The sequence below is a fragment of the Simochromis diagramma genome, unplaced genomic scaffold (assembly GCF_900408965.1).
Source record: "Simochromis diagramma unplaced genomic scaffold, fSimDia1.1 OVJJ01000501.1, whole genome shotgun sequence".
Lineage (NCBI taxonomy): Eukaryota > Metazoa > Chordata > Actinopteri > Cichliformes > Cichlidae > Simochromis > Simochromis diagramma.
The window spans coordinates 2,520,215-2,540,688 of record NW_024387320.1 but is presented as its reverse complement, the minus strand read 5'-3'; the positions used below and the strand labels follow the sequence as shown (position 1 = coordinate 2,540,688).

The 20,474-nt window shown below is 40.5% G+C and overlaps 1 protein-coding gene across 5 annotated transcripts in view; it reads right to left on the bottom strand.

The window, feature by feature from the left end:
• myo16 (myosin XVI) overlaps nt 1–20,474 on the bottom strand; it is a 104,373-nt gene that overhangs the window by 77,941 nt on the left and 5,958 nt on the right. The window contains exons 1-2 of one of the 5 annotated variants that reach the window (XR_005692196.1): nt 7,276–11,980; nt 678–947 (exon numbers count right to left, since the gene is read on the bottom strand). Coding sequence is in view for 4 of the 5 variants with exons in the window: in XM_040005450.1 (XP_039861384.1) it covers nt 678–947; nt 7,276–7,303 (298 nt within the window). In the remaining variant the exon portion in view is untranslated. Of the gene's footprint in view, nt 1–677; nt 948–7,275; nt 11,982–18,756; nt 19,800–20,474 lie in introns of those variants that run through there. The other 4 variants (XM_040005453.1, XM_040005451.1, XM_040005450.1 and 1 more) reach the window with 4 other exon arrangements.

The following is a 20,474-nucleotide window of genomic DNA, read 5'->3' as shown; positions in this document are numbered from 1 at the left end:
TGGCAGCCAGGGAGCAGAGATTAACACAGTGACCTGCAAAGTCTGCCGGAAGGACTGACGGAGATATGCTCAGACAGATGTGTCGGTGACTGGCAAGTGACTGTCATAGACAAAAAGAAAAATGGTAAGGTTGGACAAAAAGATGTGCCTTTTGGAGTAAAATGTGAATACCCTTTAAATTTCAAGAGGCTTGTTTTGTGACAGAATGATGTCAGCATCAGAAGTTAGTGTGTTTTTATTGTCTGAGGAAAGCTTGCAGACTCCTTTTTCTCTGGCTGGTAACAGATAAATAAACACACACAGACAGGAACAAAGAAACATTCTCAGACACAGAAACCGACACAGGAGGGCAGACAACGGCGCTTTTCGCCGACATCAGTAAAATCACAGTCATTCTGAAGCCACAAGAAAGTGTTTTTAACCATTTTTAAATGCTTTGATGGACTATTAACTATCAGCCAATCAAACAGCCGTATCACATGTTCTTTCTTTATCTGTTGAAGAACATTCTTATGTCATCTAGCTCTCTGTCAGTGTCACTGAACAGCATATGTAGGTGGGATTTTTTTCAACACTTTGCTCTCAAAATCAGGTATTGCCATCTCTGCTACCCTCTTGTCACCCTCGTGTTAACCAGAAGCAGACACGCCCACTCGCAGAAAAATCCGAACACACACCTTCTTTGTCATTATGATGAACGATGGCATCCTGTATAATATCGGCGGGCCTGAAGCGGACGTGGTGCTTCTTGCAGTGAGTGGGCAGGGCTCGAACCTTGACTCCACCTTGCTGGCGCTGAAGGCTCTTTTCTCTCTCATAGTACGCCCTTATTTGTTCACAGCGCATCCTCCTGACCAGCCTCTGGCGCTGGCCAATGGGAAGAGACTCCAGCAGACACTGGTCTATCTCCATGTTCTGGCGAAAGACGTTACATAGCTGGAAGCAACCTAGAGACAAAGAGAGAAAGCCAGAAACAGCAAAATAACATTAGTAATGTTTTAGCTCAAAAAAATTATGTTGCGTCATTTGTGTTTTTTTTTTTACATAAGATTTGTTTTTATTCAAGTTCTGAATGCAAGCTGTCCATGCTTCAGTGAGGAGGACAATCTGGTGAATGAGTGAAAACACTATCCCGCTAAACATGTCCTATTTATGCCGATGTGGGCCCACTGTGGAGGGCCCCAGACACCCCACACATAAGTGCCCACATGGGCCCCACATGGGTAAGTCTGCCATGATAGTTTACACAGTAAATAAGAGAATGCCCTCTGATTAAAAACAGAAACAAATTTACCTAAAGATGCAGCTGTGCATGTCATTTATTTTAAGTCTTGTTCCTGACAAGCAGAGATTTGCGTGGATACCCAGATTTATTATTAGGGCTGTGGTCTCAGGCTCGCGCTGTTGATTTTTTTGGATGATATGCAAACGAGCCTTGGTCAGAAAGTAGCTGGTGTTACTCAGATAAGGAGACAACACTTTATCAAAAGCAGTCGAGGATTTATCACCCACACGGCTTCACAGCTTTGTACTTGGCCAGCTCGATAGAGACTGCTAGGTCAAACGTATGCAATGTTTACATTTGTTCAGCTTTAGCAGAGAGTGTACGCTGACTCAATCATATCATGTCAAAGAAGCACTCTGTGTGGGTGCGTTTTCGGCCAAAATGTCAAGTATAAACCTTTTCACAGTTCATCGCTGAAAAGTATGAACATATCATCAGTGTGCAGCAGAACTGTCATTTTTCAACTGTCATATTTTCACCTTGATTTGTTCTAGTAATCTTTTTTTTTTTTTCCTTTTTTTGACACGTTCATCCGGCCACAGCTGTACAAACTCCAGTGTCTATCAGTAGCAGCTGCTACACAGACCAAGCTGTCTCCCTCATTGGAAGGGAAAGTGATATCACAGGGGGAATAGCAGAATTTGTTATTGCTTTATTGCTTGTTTCCTCAGCAGCTCTTATGCTGAATCACCAGCTGATGTAGTTCTATTTTTGGATAACAAATGAATATGGGCAGGTGCTCAGTGATCGGATCTGGCCTGTGATCTTGTTTTCAGTCTAGCATAATGAGGTTAAAGAGATGTAACGTGATAGCATTGGGTCATAGTGGAGGATATCTTCATGTAATAACTGTAAATACTCACAGCAACAAAACAGTGTCAGCTGACTTCTTCAGCTTTCTTCACCAAGATACTGAACCAAAAAAACTTGTGCCCTACATTAAATATGTGTAGTTTGGTCTTAGCTTACTTTGCTACTCAATCATTTTGGAGAAATCATCAACACCCCAGCGAGAGGAAAGTTAAACCACAAACACACCCTTTAAAAAGTAATGAGGATGAATGGAGATTCAACACATTTCACTTCCAAACATCACAGATGTTCTCTTATGAATTTTACTTGTTCAGAATAAATTTGAAGAAAGTTATTATCCAGAATGCCTTACATTTAAAAAAAGTAGTTAGCACACTGAGATCTTATTTATCTATTCATTTATTAAACATGTCTCAGATAATAAGAAGCATCCATGTCCTCAGGTGTGTTGAAGCGGTAATGTGTGCTCTAAATATCAACTTTTTATAGCAATTTTATTTATAAAGCACATTTTATTATGTAAACTTAATGTGCTTAACAAAGAAGAGAAAAACATAAAAAAGATCTGTGTAGCTTTGCCTTAAGGCACAAAAGCAAAAATAAAATATAAGAAACAAATCAAGAGCTGCTTTTATGCTTATTTATAATTCACTGAGGACAATAATTCTAGAAAATATGCTGCACTCCATACGCCAAACAATTAGTGCAGAGCAAGTGTGATTATTTTGTTTAGTACAGCTCTAAACTTTGCACATAAAAGAATAAATTCTTTGCTGATTTTAAATTTAAAAAAGTATTCTGAAATTGCTGAACAATTTTCCCACTCGCTCTTTCACAAAGTGGTAAAAGTCTCCCATCGTTACTTCTGAAACTATCAGCCTCTCTGGGATGCTCTTTCTTTTTATAGCCAATCATTTTACTAATTAGTCAAATTTCTTTTATTTGTTTTCATTACACGACCTTTCCAATCTTCCTGCCCTGACCTTTGTGGGCATTTAATGACTACATGATTTTCTCAGGTAATTTTCAGTTAGTTAACAGTTTTAATAATTTGGGAATGATGGCATCCTGATTTACGCTGTTAAACCAAGCTGCATCCTTTTTTGTTTGTGTCAGCATTTTGCCCAGTTGTGTGCAGGCAGTCGTTTAGCATCCTGGCTGTGAAGGATATTTGCTCATTGTTTAGCCCTGGGGTGGGTTGTGCGAGACACCACAATATTTTATGTGCTGTTTTTTTTTTCTGTCCTAACAGAGTGTATCAATTCTTCTGACTGTGCATAATCTATCTGCCTCTCAGTGGAACGTAGCCAAACAGATCACATCACAAGGCAGCTGCTAAACTTATTCTGGTCTGCTTGGGTGATGTAAAGTAGTGGGACTCTACAGCAGGAGGGCCAAGCCTCGGAAGACCAAAAGAGCTCATGTAGAAATATAAAAAATCAAAAGATGCTAACACTTTTAGGAATAATAATTTGTTACAAAGTAAGTTAAAGTGCAAACAGAAGACGAACTGTCATGACAGCACTGATAATATGACAAATTCAGGTCATAGTCAGCCCAGAGGACAAGCAAAACATGAAGACAAGATAGTCTTTGCACAGACAATGACTCACTAACTTATGTCTCTTTGGGCATGTTATATCCCACTCCTTACATTTCTCAAACTGCTCTTCTTTTATTGTGCTTGTCTTTTTTTCTTCTTTGCCCACTTTTGATTTAGTTCTCTCTTACTTTGAGTATTTTTGTCTGTTCACTGATGTAGCACTCTTTCTCTCCATCATCTGTCTGCTTCTCTTTTAGGGTGACTGAGCACACATCAGTGTTTTCAGCAGGTGAAAAATACTGTTAGCAGGTCACTTTTAAAGCACTGCATGCTTTCCAACACCTTCTGTTTCTTTGTCACAACTTTATCAGGTCTTAAATATCTTATTTTTCCAGAGCTCCAGACTGTGACTGGTCACACTTTACCGTCAGAGGAAATAACAGTATCAGACACACATTATTATTTTATTTCTGTCCCAGGGTGTTTTCTGTCTGTTTCTTACTTTGTATCTGTGATGTTAGTTTTCCATTGTTTTTACACATTAGAGAGTGTTGCAAGTTATCTCATATAAGTGTAATATGCATAAGAGCTATGCACATTTGTTCCCCAGTCCAGCACTTGCACTACCACCTGAGAATCTTGGCACTAGAGCCAACTTTCTGAGACTGTAAACTGGGGCTTTTCTTTCAACAGTGAAAAGCAACCTAACAATAAAAGAAGTCCTTAACTGTTGAGGCGTAAGTACATTGCTGTTACTTTTTACAGTATACCAGGAGCTGTCATTCGAAGGGGCCGAGGTGTGTTCGGATTTTTATCAGGCAGAAACAAAGACGTCCTAGCAGACAAAAAGATGCTTCTGTGTGCTTTTTTTGTTTGTTTTTGTTTGATATACATCTACACATTCATTTAAACACCTGCCTCCCCCCCCCCCCCCCCCCCCCCCCCCCCCCACCCCCACACACACACACACACACACACACTTCCTTCACACTACATCAGTGCCATCTGCTCTGGACAGACATGTAAAAAAAAGCGTTCTTTTGTATTCAAGTTCCAGACGGGAGTGGTGGGTGGGGGTCATTATTATACTGCTCATGCCAGGTGCTTCAACTGTATTTTATTTTATTTTGGGAACTTGGCTAACGGTTGAAACACAGAAACACACTCAACCTACTGCTTTTTCTAATAATATACGACAATGTGTCTCCACAGTCTTGCATTCTCAGTCCCACAGTTGTTGCCTTATTTTTCTCCTGTTCTTATATGCACACGTGACAAATTAAAGGAAAAACCATCATAAATCGTTTTAATAAGGTGTTGGGTCACCACATGCCTACAGAGGAGCTTAATTGCAACATGACATTAATTCAGTGAGTCTCTATATCTCTTCTGTGGGGAATTAAACATCACTCTGCCAAAGGATATCCCCTCACATGATGGTCGTTCATCTAAAGTCTCACATAGATCTTCAATTTGGCTGAGAGGTATTGGCTGTGAAGACAGTATGTGATTCATATTAATTTTATACTTATTAAACCAGTGATCCTTCATGATCTATGGAAGGGGGAGCATTATAATTTTGAGAGAGACCACTACCATCAGGAAAGGAATGCTTCATGATAGGTTAAAAGGGATCAATTTGAGCAATCTTGCATTAATTTATAGTGACTCTACCCAGGAAAGATACACGTGAATCTTAACAGTGTCATCAAAATACCTCCTACGACCTATCAGAGGATGACCTTGCTGTAGGCGTTCAAGGATTAAGGGTTTTTTCCTTTAATTTGACTGGTGTGTATTGTTTCATCGCATCTATTTCATTCACTGCAGAGTTGAAGATAAAAAAGAAGAAGAAAAAGATGAAACAGACCATCAAGACCAGACACGTGTAGTGCATCACACCTGCACATACACATGCGCACACCTCGGAATACTTTTCAGTCCAAACCCAGGAGAAGAAGTGGCATGTTATTTCCTTGATTACAACAATTAATCATTTTTACGTAAAATAAAAACAAATGCAGCAACAGTCACATCTAGATCATACTGATATTTTGTTCAATAACTTGAACTTTTTAATACCCCTCCAATAATATTGATTATCGTTTTCTGATCAGCTGACTGTTTCTTGCCTCAGTCTCTGTCCTCACTGTTCCTACTGCTTGTTCCTTGGTTGTATCCTCTTTGTCCACACTCTTTGTCACCCCAATACATCATCTATTAAGCATACATTCAAGGTTACAGTCACACAAATCCATAAACTCCCAGTCCATGACAGACAACAAATAAGATGACATATTAGAGCAGACAGCCCACACATGAACTGTAGGTGTACAAAGCATGTAAGATAGATGGGTATAAAAATAGGCTAAAAACGAGGAGAGTATATCACTAGAAACTGAACATTTTTGTTCAGCTTCTAGTAAGGTGCACTTCACTTACCACATAAAATTTCGTGCACATCATATCACCTTTTAATAACCTCCAATTTATTTTCAAATATTAGGACATAACATCTGCACTAAGTGGTCAAAATAACAAGATACACTGACTCTTGCTAATATGTGATGAATGGTTGTGGACAAATACATCAGACCAGGAAAGGACTAATCGGAAATGGGTCTGAATGAATCTGGGATATGGATTAAGTGGATATACAGAGAGAGAGAGAGAGAGAGAGACGGGGAAAGAAAGCATGAGCTTTCTTCTTCTGCCATCCCATCTCCAAGCTATCAGTTATTGATTAAATGTAGAGCATCCCATGCAGGCTCCAGCAGGCTTTGGCTAATAACACAAACACCATTGCAGGAGGTTGTAAATTGCAAAATACCACACATACACATACACAGTTACATGCACACAAACTCACATTTATGGTGTCTGCAAGCTGCAGACACCATAAATATGCAGGATATGTAGGAGAGGGGATGTGGATGATTAAGAGGTGAGGTGGGTTCTTAGAGTGAAGGAGAGACTTTGACAGCCTGCATCACCTCTATCATAGCACTCAATTATCTTTCCTCCGATATTCTCCCTTTTTCCGGTCTTCATTGCTGTTGCCTCTCAAATATTTGCATTTATCACTCAAAATTTGGCCACATTCCTTATGTCACTCCTTCCATCCCTTTCCCAATAATGCCATCCCCTCCCTCTCTCCCGTGCTCCTCTAAACCACCATCAGTTTTCTCTCCATCTGTCTTTCTCTCCTTGAAACCACTTTCTCTCTGTGAGTCTGTTAGTGTGATGTGAATATGCCAGACACTCGTGGGAGCTGCATCTTTGTGGCTTTACTTCATCTTCCTTTCCTTCGTTTTGCTGCTACCTGCCGCATTCACCGGTCAACTTCACTCATCTGCAGCAGCTCTCTGCAGCAAGCTCACACACCCACTTACTGCACGAACACACACACGCACACACACACACACGGGGGGTGCGGGGGGGGGCACACATACCCATTTGAAGTTTAGACCACACCGCTGCTGCGTCTGCAGCAAATGACCAGAATTCTTAAGCATGTGAACTCATACAGTACGGCAGCTTGAACATACAGTAAGTGCTACTGCAACAGACACACACCCATGGCTGACAAGTCTACTTGCATGCATAAATATAGAACTGCTGAATGGCTACTTACAACATTTGATGAAATGGTAGTGAGACATTTTCTGAGCAAGTCAGACAGTCCAACAGTCAGGTAGGAAGGCAGGCAGGCAGAAAGGTATGCGGGGGAGTCAGTGAGTGAGGAAAGCAGGCAGATAGTAGGCAGCTACAGGTTCCAGAAAAACTAACTAAAGCAGAGCTCATAACCGGCACGATACATTATTAATCTGGCTCACTGCATGCTATCCAAACTCTGTTCCCCTGTCTGCATTATTCACCACCACCAGTAGCAGCTCCGGTTGCAGCTCATGCAGCATCTACATGCATACGGTTCATCTCTCGCTTTCTCACACACACTCTCACACACACACACACACAGACATGCACTCTCTCGGTCACCCCTTTCGGCAACACGGAGCTGCGGCTGTTTCTAGCTCTTCTCGCCTACAGCCGGATAACCGCTGCACAACGTCTTCCCAGCCATAGCCAACACACGTGCTCCACTGGCGTCACTGACTGGCAGCCGGCTCAGCCCACCTCCTGTTCAACACACCCCCAATGACGCAATGCTCTTCGCCTCCTTACACACCCCCCTCCTGGTTTTCTTCACACACACACATATGCAGTGACTCATACAGATGCACGCTTCTTTGGACTATCCTCTACCTTCTCAGCCCAAAAAAAAAAAAAAGGCGGCAAGAAAGGATCCATTGAGCTATATTATAGATATAACGCAGAGAGAGCGAGACAGACAGATTGTGAGGAGGGCTGTTTGATTAAACTGAAGAATTGCAGACACAGCAGGGGGAGCAAGAGAAAGAAAAATAAGCAAGAGGCAAAAAGAGAGGGGAGTGTTAAATTTGATAGGACAGCTAAAGACATAGAGAGAAAGAGAGGCGAAGCTGCTGCAGTGCGGCTTTTGGTGTGGTGACAGGTTAAGTGTTCATCAGCGGTCTTAAACTAGCCTCAAATTTACTACCGATAAAGATAGTTTATAGAACGTTGGAGCTTGAGCGCAGTACGTTTAGACGCCACCATAATGCACTTATCATGCAGCAACACACCACAGGGCATGGTGCAATATGAACTATGTGTGTCTGTAGGCCGATCTCTATGATTTTGTCCTTTAAGGCTGATTTGCATTTACTAAGCTTTGTGTTAAAAAGGGATTTGTGCAGGATGGGAATGTGAGAAAGAAGGAGGAAGAAGAGACACAGCGAGAACAAGAACAGAGAGAAGCTGAAACACACTTAAAAAAAATGGATGATAGTAGTAGAGGTTAACAGGGTGTGCAGTGTGTGAATCAATCTGGATTGCGACGCACGTTTTAGAAATCTGTGGCGTGGCGCTTACACATCTACAGCCTGAATAGCATGCTGATTTTCCCGTGTGAGATTTTGAGGCACAATCGCTGTCAAATATGAGCGAGCAGAGATGGGATTAAAGCACATGAGAAGCAGGTGAGGTTCACTCCGCGTTGGTGGCGAACAGTGAGGAGTAACAGAGCAAACTTGAAAGAGACTGGGGGAAAAGAAAAGACACACTGGGAGTTAGATTTGTGTGTATGTGTGTCAGACTGGATACTCAAGTAATTCCTGTCATAGGAAATCAGGTCAAAGCAACTGCTCGCTGCATCGTATGCAAAGTACAGCTTGAGCAACTACTACAACAACTACCGGAGTAAAATCAGGTGCCTGTGTTCGAGTGTGTGCAAAGACTGCACTATGCAGAGTAATTCAATCGTACTGCTACATGTGTTTGCACACAAACACAGAGACAAGAGACAAATTCAGACCTTTACTGCACTTGCAAGCCAAGTAGTAAAGTGTTTTTGGGATAACACAACGACTATCCCATTATCACTTTTGAAATGGAGATCGCACAGCAGTACATTCTGACAGGGGAATGTCATGCGGTCCCATCTAAATGTCTTTAAGCATTAATGGCGCATGTTATCTGCGCCTGCAGTAATAGAGACTTAAGATGCCGTATCAGAAAGCGGTGGCTTGCTGGAAAACTGGAACATGAGGTACTGTAAAACAGAGTTTCAAAGTGAGACATCACCCTAGAAGGGAAGTCTGTGGCAACAGAGACAGGACAATAAATTGGTGACACGTAATGATCATTTCTATCTCTCTGCAGCCAAAAGTAAGCAGCGAGATAGAGTGAAGAAAAGAGATAAAAACAACAGATGTAAGGACTCCATTGTATATAACAGCCATCTAAATCTCTGTCAAAGGAAAGCACAGCTGCAGTCACTTGTGTAACTATCCACAATCTGTTTTCTTGGCATTATCTATCTATGTCTTTATTGTTTCAAAGTCACTCACACTGTAGCACATGCTGTTTCTGGTAGAGACTGAGGCTCTCTTCTTCTTCTGTGCAGCACTGACAGATTTTCACTAAGGCAGCGTTTGATGCACAGATCATAAATTTCATTCACTTTGACACAGCGGTCACTCTGCCATCATCACCCTCAGGTGTCAATCAATGCTGCAACTGTGTTACCACCATGAATTTTGTGCTTGACGCCCTAGAGAGTGAGTACATTTGTTCTTACGTGTGATCTCTTCAACTGAGTTTCAGTGGTGAAGGATCCAAGGTGCAGGAAAGGTTCCTAATTAAGGCAAAGCCAAAGGCACTTAGCACTGTGAAGTGTGAGGTATTATATATTAAAGGAGACTGTGAATTCAGTATTTCTCATTTCCATGTGATAGATTTATTTGTGTAAATCCGTTCCAGCTACTTACAATCCCATATATTGTATCATGCTATTGACACAAGGTGCTCAAGTAAACATACACCAAACATAATTTGCTATTTCGTGTATTTTTTTTAAATTATCTGTTTAACAGCTGCAATCATATTTTTTTGTTCTGTTTTGTTGATTTTTTTCACTGCACAAAGTGTTATTATCATTTTGCTAATCTGTCCTGTTTTTCTTACATTGGTATCATTTTTAATTTATGGTAATTGTGCTACTGACAGTACTTTCTTAATTTGGGATTCAATTTAAAATCCTCTATATTAGGTTTGGTCATAATTGTTCATGACAATTGGTCGAGCCCATTGCCGACTTGTGCTGTGAGGGCATGAAAAATAATTAACTTGTAGAGCACAATTGATGAATACTGAAGTAAGATTCTTCCTTTAGGTTGTGGAGAACGACAGTGGAGACACTGATTGAGACTATTATGGATTGAGCTAAGAAGCTAGCTCAATCCATAATAGACAAGCTAGCTGCTAACTTGGTGCGCATCACCATTAACTTAATGATATTTGTTAACCCCATCTGTTTGTTTATTCAGAAGCTTCAAGGTGTTCTTCATCTAGTTCCTAGAGACTGGTTGGTGACCTCCTGGCAACCACTGGTCCCTAGGGAAAAACAATTATTCCCCACTAGTTGTGAGTGGTTGCTATACTCCCCACTGCTTTGCTTGCTAACAGACTGCTGTAGTCACCCATAGTTTTAACGGAAGATCTGTCTACAACCACTTAAGAAATAACCACAGAGAGGTAGCGAAACCTGAGAAAGTGTGTCACAAACTGGAATCTGAGAATTTCTACCTTCAAATTTAGAGCTGCTTACTGCTAAAGCCAGCATGTTTCAATATGTGCAACTTTTCCTTTGAAAGTGAAAAGGCTCTTTTTCCGGTAACCGTTTTTTTTTCAAGTTTCACTTCTACTCAGTTAGAAAGTGTTTGTGGACAAGTTGGCCTCTTCCCAGCAAACTACAGGTGACTCGAGCATTCTGCTAGTGGCCAAAGCAATCACAAAGAAGTTTTTGGTGCAGGACCCTCTCTGTGACTGATTTTACTCAGCATCAACCACCAACTTCCAGTAACTTCTGGCCAGCCAATCTGGGAGTACACATTTTTCACACTTTTCTCTTCAGTGACCAAATGTTGCCAGGGTTTACCATCTGGTGCCTCAGTCTATCATGTTTGTGTGGTCTACTACAAAAATAATCCCAAGTATGTGAGTTTATTTTTTATTTTTTTTGCGGCAAGCTCATTCATGCATGTGCATGCATGGGGGAGTGGGTGGCACTGCACATGTATCAAAAAACTGCAACTGTCTGTTGTTGATGGTGGCCAGTAGACAATTTTTAACATACTGCCCAAGTTTTCTATATTTTTCTCTCTGTATTCTGTGTGTACTCTTACAATCTGCTTTATTTTCTGAGTTATTTTCATCATATTTTTTCTGCACATTTTTTTCTGCAAGTTTTATGGTAAGATTAGTATTAGTATCAGTGGCAGTGGATTTTGTGGATACGCCATCTGTTCTTATCGGACAACCCTGTTGAGATTGTGGATTCATAGAGTCAGCACCTTATCATCTACATCAGTCATAGTCAGGAGGTCAAGTCCATCCCTCTTACAGTGACCTCCTCCATTACAGTGTTGACAGAGTACATACCAAGTTACACTCAAATGTAATCAAAAAGGTCAACGTATATTCATTGGCAATGCAAACAGCTACATCATTTAGATGGTGAAACGCCTGTCCTATCTACCTTCTCAAGAGTATTTCATCGAATGTCTACACGGTTCAGACAAACTGATCTCCTGCGTGGCGCAGCGCTCATGCTGGTTTTCTTGAACTGCTACCAAAGCAATGAGAGACATATGGGTATAGATCTATGTCTACTGTTGTCAAACATGATCAAACCATTAAATACTTTAGCCCATGTTTCGCTTTTAAAATAATATATTAATAACAAGAAGATTAAACAGCACTGAGAAATTTGCTAAAGTTCCTCAAACAATATTTTTGTTACTTTTTGACAAGATTACAGACAGCTACACTAATACAACTGACAAATTACTGAACTAATAACTACACTAATATTTCCTAAGCCACACACATTATGTGTTAAATCTTTTTGAATCACCTTCTAAACCGAATAATTGTGCAATCTGATCATTACACAGTAGCAGCTCAAGCCAGGTTTAAATTAAATGGCAGACTATCTAATATTCTTAATACCAGTTAATAACATAGCATCAATGTTAGTTAATTCTAAGGTGGATTGCTGCCTGCAGGGGGAAGATTTAAGCATTTCTCTGCACAATGCTGCAGATCACAGAGAAACTACCTATAAATGCAGAAAAGAGGTCAAACAGCATTATCCTCTCTCATTTATCCTGTTACTAGTCTTACTAAAGCACCACTTTGTTTCATTTGATAGTTTGTTACTATGCATCAGTGACATAAAAGGTTGCATCAATTATTTCAAGGACACTGCGGCCTGTCACAGTGCATTAGTGGAAAACAAATTGAATATACAATGATGAACAGAGGTCGAACAGATGAAGGTAAAATGGTATCAGTCCCAGTACCAGTCAGCTATGCCAGGGTGACTCAATAACAGACAGGTGTTAACAAGCTATGCTGAGCCTGTGAGCTTCAGCAGCTCCCAGGCACTGACCTAACAGTCACAACTGCAGAATTGCATGTTCTTATAAATCAGATTTATGGGCTTCAGACATGGCAGGCAATTTCATCTTTGACCCATTCATTTTTAAACTAACAAGCACAAACAAAATAATGCCTGTTGTGTTCAGTTGCTGGATCACACTATGCTGAATCTTGTTTTCTGAATTGTTTTCCTGGAGTATTTTATGAACACACAGGTATACGATGCAAAATAACAAACCTTTTGATTTTCACCTGGTAGTGACTAATCAGCTGGTTTTGTATAGAAGAGCAACTTATTTTTTGCCAGAAAGAAAAGAAATCATAGATGAAACAGTTTTGAAAATGGAAACATTTTTTTGTAAAAAAACAAAAACAAAAAAACAAAACAAACAAAAAGCAATTTTTTTCTTCAAAGGAAGGCACATAAAAATGCTTTGCTTTGCTGTCAACACCAAAATTCAGGCATTTTCTGAGTGATTACATGAATCAGCCATTAAATAAAATGTTTATAGTAATGTTCAAACCCGTATGACGACTTGTTTGTTTCAAAGATCTGAAACAGTCACCCACCAATGTGACAAGACCTGCAATCTGCTTTGGAGCTCCCTGCCAATCATGTGTGTCATCCCCATTAATTTATTATTCAGCTGCAGTTGTATCGTGACTGTAGGCAGTTATAAAGACAAACACGATCTGTTTGGGAGTTCAGTCAGCTTGATACGCCCTCAAATATGGTAAAAAGCTCCCCACTCTGAAAGTGTAATTCTCTCGCCAAAGAAACTGACAATCAAGACAAAAGAAAATTCTGATTAAGTGGTTGATCAAGATTCATGCAGCTATTTTTTATTTTGACGTTGAGGCATAGGTTGGCTGGACTAAAGTGGCAGCCATGTAAACAGGATTGTTTGTAATTTCACAGTTTAAGAGTCAACAAATGACAAAGGACTGCAGTAATCACTTCAGCATCATCTAGTCCGTTGACTGCTGAAAGACTGATACAGTTCATTATCACTGCTGGCCAGAAGAAGAAAGAAAGAACGAGAGAGAAACATGAGAAAGGCGAGGGAAAAAACTGTCAGAGTGAGGAGGACTTGAAAGACAAATTACATAAATTAGTACATGACAAAGGCAGAGACAGATGAGAGCTATAACAATTAATAACTTATGAGTTAGATTCTCTCCTCTCGTGCAGGCTTCGCTTTCTGCCTGTAATTATGAGTCTCTCTCTAAATCCCTCCCTTTCCCTCCTCTCCCCCACTACACAATCCCTAAAACTGGAAGAGAGTCCAGTTCTCGCTCTGACTTTGTTTATCCTCCCAGTGCCAAGCAGCTGGCACAACAAACAAACGCGGGAACACAAAGCTTCGGCGAGAGACAATCAATAACCAGACAAATAAAAGAAAAGTACAAGCAAACATGTGAACAGCTCCAAGTCAAGCAGCACTTAGTGAAGAAACAGCATCCTACTCTCACCTGCTCTCAATCTGCCCCAGCTGAATGAGTGACTGGTGTCTTACACACAACACTGTGTGAGTGACTCACAGTGACTCACGCGCAGTTGGCTTCATCTACTAATCTACATCACCGTTCAGCTTCATGTTATCATGCTACAAACAGCTGTTTAAATTCAAGTACTAATGTTCCATAAGATGCCTGCTGTGTATCTGAGCGAATGTGCACAAACACACACACTGTGCACACTCTACTGCGCATGCACAACAACGCTTGACCAGCTGTTTTTTGGCAATGATACAGAGCGGGTAGGGCTACACACACAAACTTCCAGGATATATATTAACGCACTGGCCGACGCAACATCGCATGCATCATGTGACTACTTTAAATAAACAAACACATTTTACAAAACAGACTTTTACTGAAAAGTGACAGGCTGTCACTTTGAGATGCAATCAGATTGAAGGAAAGGAGTCCATTTCTAAAAAGAGCGCACCTTTTGTTCACTCCAGTTGAAGTCTTTTATAATTATATCATAATTTCATGTTACGTAACTGACTTTAAACTGACAGCAGGAGTGTAGAAGTAAAAAAAGGAGATGGAAAAAGACAGCTGTGATTCCAATGAAATACAGGGACTAATAACATGGATACGATTGTGTTGCAGGCACAATAGGAAAATAGATTGTAAATAGGACAGCAACCTTCTTGTATATAAGGAAAATCAATGGTTGCCTGATTGCATCAAACGTTTTTGGTATTGGTGACCGATTACAGGTAGTTGCGCTGACCAGCTGGTCACCCAGAGGCTGAACATGCGACATACACAAACTCTGAGCGATCACACAGGTCAGCTGGTGGAAGGAGACCTGTTTTGCCTGTGTTGCATACAGATTGCATGTAACTCATCTCTAACTGATAGCACAATGATACCATAGCTTGTTGTCGTTTTATTGCAGCTGACTGTGAGCGTCCACAGATCTTCGAAGCAACCATTTCAGAGGCAGCAAGTTCACGGCTCACAGCTTCAATAAGTTGGGTCTTACTGCATTCTCCAACCACTGTTTCCCCTAGTGTGATTGCACTATTAACAACCACAGCATAATTATAGTCCGGAAGCTTCACCAGTTTAATGCAAATCTAATCAAGTTGCTTCTTGAACCATTTCCATGTTTGTTAACAAATTTTGCATTTCACTCTACTCTTGCAAAACAGCTTAAATGGAAGCTGTAAGTCTACCATAAAAGTAATGAGAAGAAATCTGTGCAGCTATATTTGTGTGTTGTGCTTCTAATACACCCATTCACACACAAGTTAGAGTAGCCAACTGAGATGGATTAAATACAGTAGTATTCAAATCTTTGTAAATCTTGAGAAGAACACAAAAGGCCTGTTCACTGCAGGAGCTTTTACAGAAGCTCCTGCAGTGAACAGGCCTTTTGTGTTGAACATACAAATGTGTGGAACAGAGATTATATGACAAAGAGAGAGACAGAGTGAGACAGTTTATAAGAGAACTGTCCAAGTCACTATGTAAATCTGTCAGTATGATCACATAAATATGCTGCAGCAATCATGATGCTCCACAAAAACTCGTTATTTGTCTCTGTTAACCGATCAGCCGACACAACACAATAGCGTTACATACTGTAATTCTGTCAGTAAAGACGATAAAGAAAAAGTACTGGTTGATCCACTTTTTGTCATTAAGGATAAACAAAAAAAACACACACACACAAAAAATTACATTTTGATCAAGAAATTGTCTGTTTTCATTGCACAAACAGCTCCGCTGCACTACACAGAATCCTGTGAAAGAACCAAATCCCACCAACTTTGCTGCTTTTGCCGCTATCCAAGTAAAATGAATGCAAGAAGAAGCATCATATATCTAATAAATCAATGTTTTAAATGATGACATGATAACTTATTATTATTACTAATATTATTATGGAGACATGCCACCACCATGCTGATAAGCTAATACTGCATTACCAAGTTTGTAGGTGTAATTTTATTTTAATCTCACTGTGTAGGTTCCAGGATTACTGTCAGCAGTCAGTCATCTGCAGCTTCCCACAACATAAACTAACAATATGTCAGAGTTATCCAGTAATCTGATTTCTCTCCAAAGCTAAACCCAACGAGGAACTGTAGACTGCAGGCTACACAATAAATATGCTTATATCACCCAGGTACAGTATAGGCACAACTCTTCATGTTGCTAAGTAACCACCATACTCTTACTTCTTTGTAGTAGTCATAAACAGAGAAGAAGAGACCCAAAGTTAAGAGCAAGGTATTGAAAAAAACCTAAAGACACTGTGTAAGTGACACAAGAAAACATGCAGTAACAGAGTGGGATGGCCTAGATCTGACTTCAGATTATCTGCTCACAACACTGAAACAAAAGCACTATCTTAGGTACTGTTTTGCTACCGGGCAGTTTTGTGTTCAGAGCGAGTGATTGGACATCCTTCATGGGCAAGCATTCTGTCTCAGGTGATGCTTTCCAGAATGCCGGCAGCCTCACACTCACTCAGGTGAACTTTTAAAATGACCTAAAAGAGACTGACAGTACAACTGTATACTGTCTGCAGTGGAGCACCTTAACATCCATACTAGCTACTCCCATCCGGTGAGCCTATAGACTGTATATAAATGAGGTCCATCTAGTCACCATGATGTCACCCATTCATTTGAGCCCAACATTTTAGATCCTCACAATCTTGATTGATTCTGTCTTCTTTTTCCAGTTAGCAGAGATGCCACCTGCTGGCCTTTAGAAAGTATGAAGGTTTAAGCTGTATCCTCAGTACCTTGACTTTTTAGATGCACAAGCTACATCCATCATTTACCTACAGTGTGTGTCTTAACAACTCTTTATGTAAAAGCGTAGATGGTGTTAATGCACATGCTAAAGAAAAGAAAAAATAAATGGAAAACAATAAAGGTTCATATTCTATAAGAGGCTAAAAAACACTGTCTCGCTGTGTTTGTAAAAACATCAAAGGAATTTGGCATGAAGGCAAAGGCAGACTGCAACACTGTAAAAGACGATGTGGCTTTCACACATGCGATTCTCTTTTTTCTCTTTATGAAAACATGTTTTTGAAGCGTATGGATTTCCATGTTTTGATTTAGAGAAGTGTTTGTTTTGTTTGCTTTGCTCTTTTGTTCTGTGGTTGCTCAGTTGTTTCTTTTGTTAAAAATAGATTTAGAATAAATGGGCTGAAGGGTCCATCTCGCACTTTCAGATGTCCTACAGAATGACACAAAATACACAAAATAAACTGCACAGACCTGAACCGAGGAAACTTTTTGGTTTCGTAAAAAACATTAAACTTATCCGACACATTCAAACCACACCGTGACTGTGTTAATAACCACGATCCTTTTGGTCACTATAACTGTGATTTGAAATTTTTATATCATTTCATCTTTAACACATAGAAACACAGTGTGACCCACATCTACGGTATAGTTGTCTGCATATCCCAGTGACAGTTTTATCAGTTTCACATTAAACTGTCTGAAAGAGCCTCATGTATATTCATCCTCTCTTTATTCATAATTGATGCCCTGAGCCTACCAACAGTGCTGATGCCGGACAGGCATATTGTCTGGGGAATTCAGCCTTTCCTGCTGTTTTTATAACTAAGTACAGTATTCTTCCTTTTGCTTCTAAACTATTACATTCAGTGGCTGAATTATACAATACTATCTGTTAAGGAGCATTGCTAATGCACTGTACCTCTTTGCATATTCTCTCCAGATAAGAATAGACAGCACACAAGTAACAGCTGAAAAGATGTGAAACAAACCATCTGGACTAGGCATATTACAACAAAAATGTGGACCAGTGTGCGTGGATAATGGATTATGCTTTCAAAATCACTTAATGTTGATCTTTTGATCACTAATGTAATCTGTTATCTGTCACCATTCTGGATGCTGACCAACAGGAAGAGAAACTGAGCAAGGACTTTGACTGACTTTACTGTGACCTCCAGCCCCTGCCCTTCAACTCTGTCTGTTTGTCTCTCAGGGGTCAATACAGGTCAACTTCCTCATTAATCACAAGGCCAGCTTTGCCAACGAACTCGCAGCACATTGGTGCACTGCTAAGAAAGACCACCCGTAAATTAAGAGTCAAGTTCACTCTCCATTGGTGGAAAAGCTCCACAGCTCCACGGCTGAGGTGCTTTCTGAACAGAAACCAGGTTTGGCTTCTGAACCTCTCTTTCACGCTGCTAAAAACAGAGGCAACAAAGAAGTGACCTTAAGGAACTAAATGAAAATGACATAACAGCTGAAAGCATCAGCAACAAGATGACAACAGATGCAGTCTCAACAGCTTTAAAGTGTGAAAATCTGTAATCAAATAGATCTCATGACAGCACGGTACACTGAAATCTTTCTTGCACAATCAGCTGTTCATTCCCAGCCATAATAACACACTAAACTAAGTGTCTCGTGGTATATTTAGACCCACGACAACTGCATGGCACACCATATGCATTTCCTTTCATTCCCAAAGACACACATGACACCCATGCTCCTTAACGCATGCATGCGTGTTCTCATTCTGTGCTGTAGTACCTGAATACTGTTATCAAAACAAAAATCACACTCACCATCAGGCTCATGAACAAGAAGTGTTAGAAGGAGAGAAAAAGCAGAGTCTCACCAGTGAGAGCTCGTCCACAGGAGACACCACGGCACGCAGGCGAGAGAAATGTGTCCGCCTGACGAAAACCCTACGAGAGCAGCCTGCCCGTGCTCCAAATCAATTTCACACTCTCTCACCTCCCCGCCACTGTGATGTCATTCATTCATCCTCTTCCCCTTCCCTGTAGCCATGGTAACTATGCCGCTTGGAGCTGATCATTCTTTTACATCTGTCTTTCTATCTCCCTCTGTGTCCCTCCCCCTCTCCAGACCTCGCTGAGCCCAGCCCACTCACTCCATCTGAGGGGTGCAGTTACACCCCTAGCCTCACAATCATCCACCCCTTCTTTCTATTCCCCACTATGCTGCTCTGACAAATGAGGAGGAGGGACAAGGAGAGGGGAGGCGCCTGGATTTGCTTCATGTAGTGTGCCCTGATGAGTTTGTGGCCAAACAGGGATAGTTTGCCAAGGAGACCCATAAAGACAGAAACCGGCTACAAAGCCAACTGCCAGACAAAGGAGACAAAACAGAGCGACATGAGCTGTGTTTTTGGAGCCAGACACGCCGAAAAAATATAATGGAGGTTAAATGCTCACACACAGGTGTGTCTGAAACCCCTTAATGTGCTCACACACATAAACCCAAACACTTAGTCCTGTAATGTGGTGGTGATGAATAGTTATGGGCTATCACCATCATTACTACAGAGCTGCACTGGCAATAATCCCCACAGTGACCTTGGAATTTCCCCTTGTTAACATTTGTTTTTTTCTCAAAGCATCTTTTCACAATTTCCACATGTCCATTACAGCCTTATTTTAGCCATTTCACTGTTAGGTTCTACTCACCTACCCACCATGCTGCTGATTTAATATTCTAAATCTATCTTCCTTCATCTCCAAGCACACATGCTTTAATTCTCACCTGCAGAACTGGGAGAGCCACTGAAAGGTATGTAACAACAACACATATAAGAAGGAATAAAGTTAAAAATCAGAGACAGTAATGGTTAAAAAAAATCATACATCTACAGTCACTGAAAAGACTGTAATCATGAGAAAGACAAAGCAGACAGCAACATGGGGGAAAGTAATTATAATACCAAGAAAAATAGAAATGCTTAAAGTAGATACAGAGAGAGGAGGGTACCTCTGAAAGGGGAGATCTCCTCTTTGTTGCATATCTTCACACATCAGCTGTTTTTAATTAGCTTCCTGTGCTTTCCTCCTGGATAATCTCTCCATCTGTCTGCATCAGTCCTAGTCTGTCACTCTTAATCTCTGAGTCGTTGCTCATATAATTAATGGGGGTCTTACCCAAACACCAATACAGTACCCACTGTTTGAGCTTATTAAAGCAATTATTGTCATAATTAACCTAAATTACAAATTGACTGATCCATTACCCTGAGAGGTGGCGCAATAAGAATTTGTATTTTACACATACATATGCAGAAAGCATACTATAAGCCTACATTAAGTGAGGGCAAGACACTAAAATGAAGGTTTACATATTGTACAACAACTCATTGCTGTTGATCCAATTTAATATTTCCTCAAACTGGCTAAGTAAGGCTAGAAAGCTAGCTGTTATTTTAGAGCAATATTGTCATCCCAAGACTTTGTTAATAACAGTACAGAAGTTTTAGCACAAAGACAAAAAAAACTGCTGTCTCACTTCA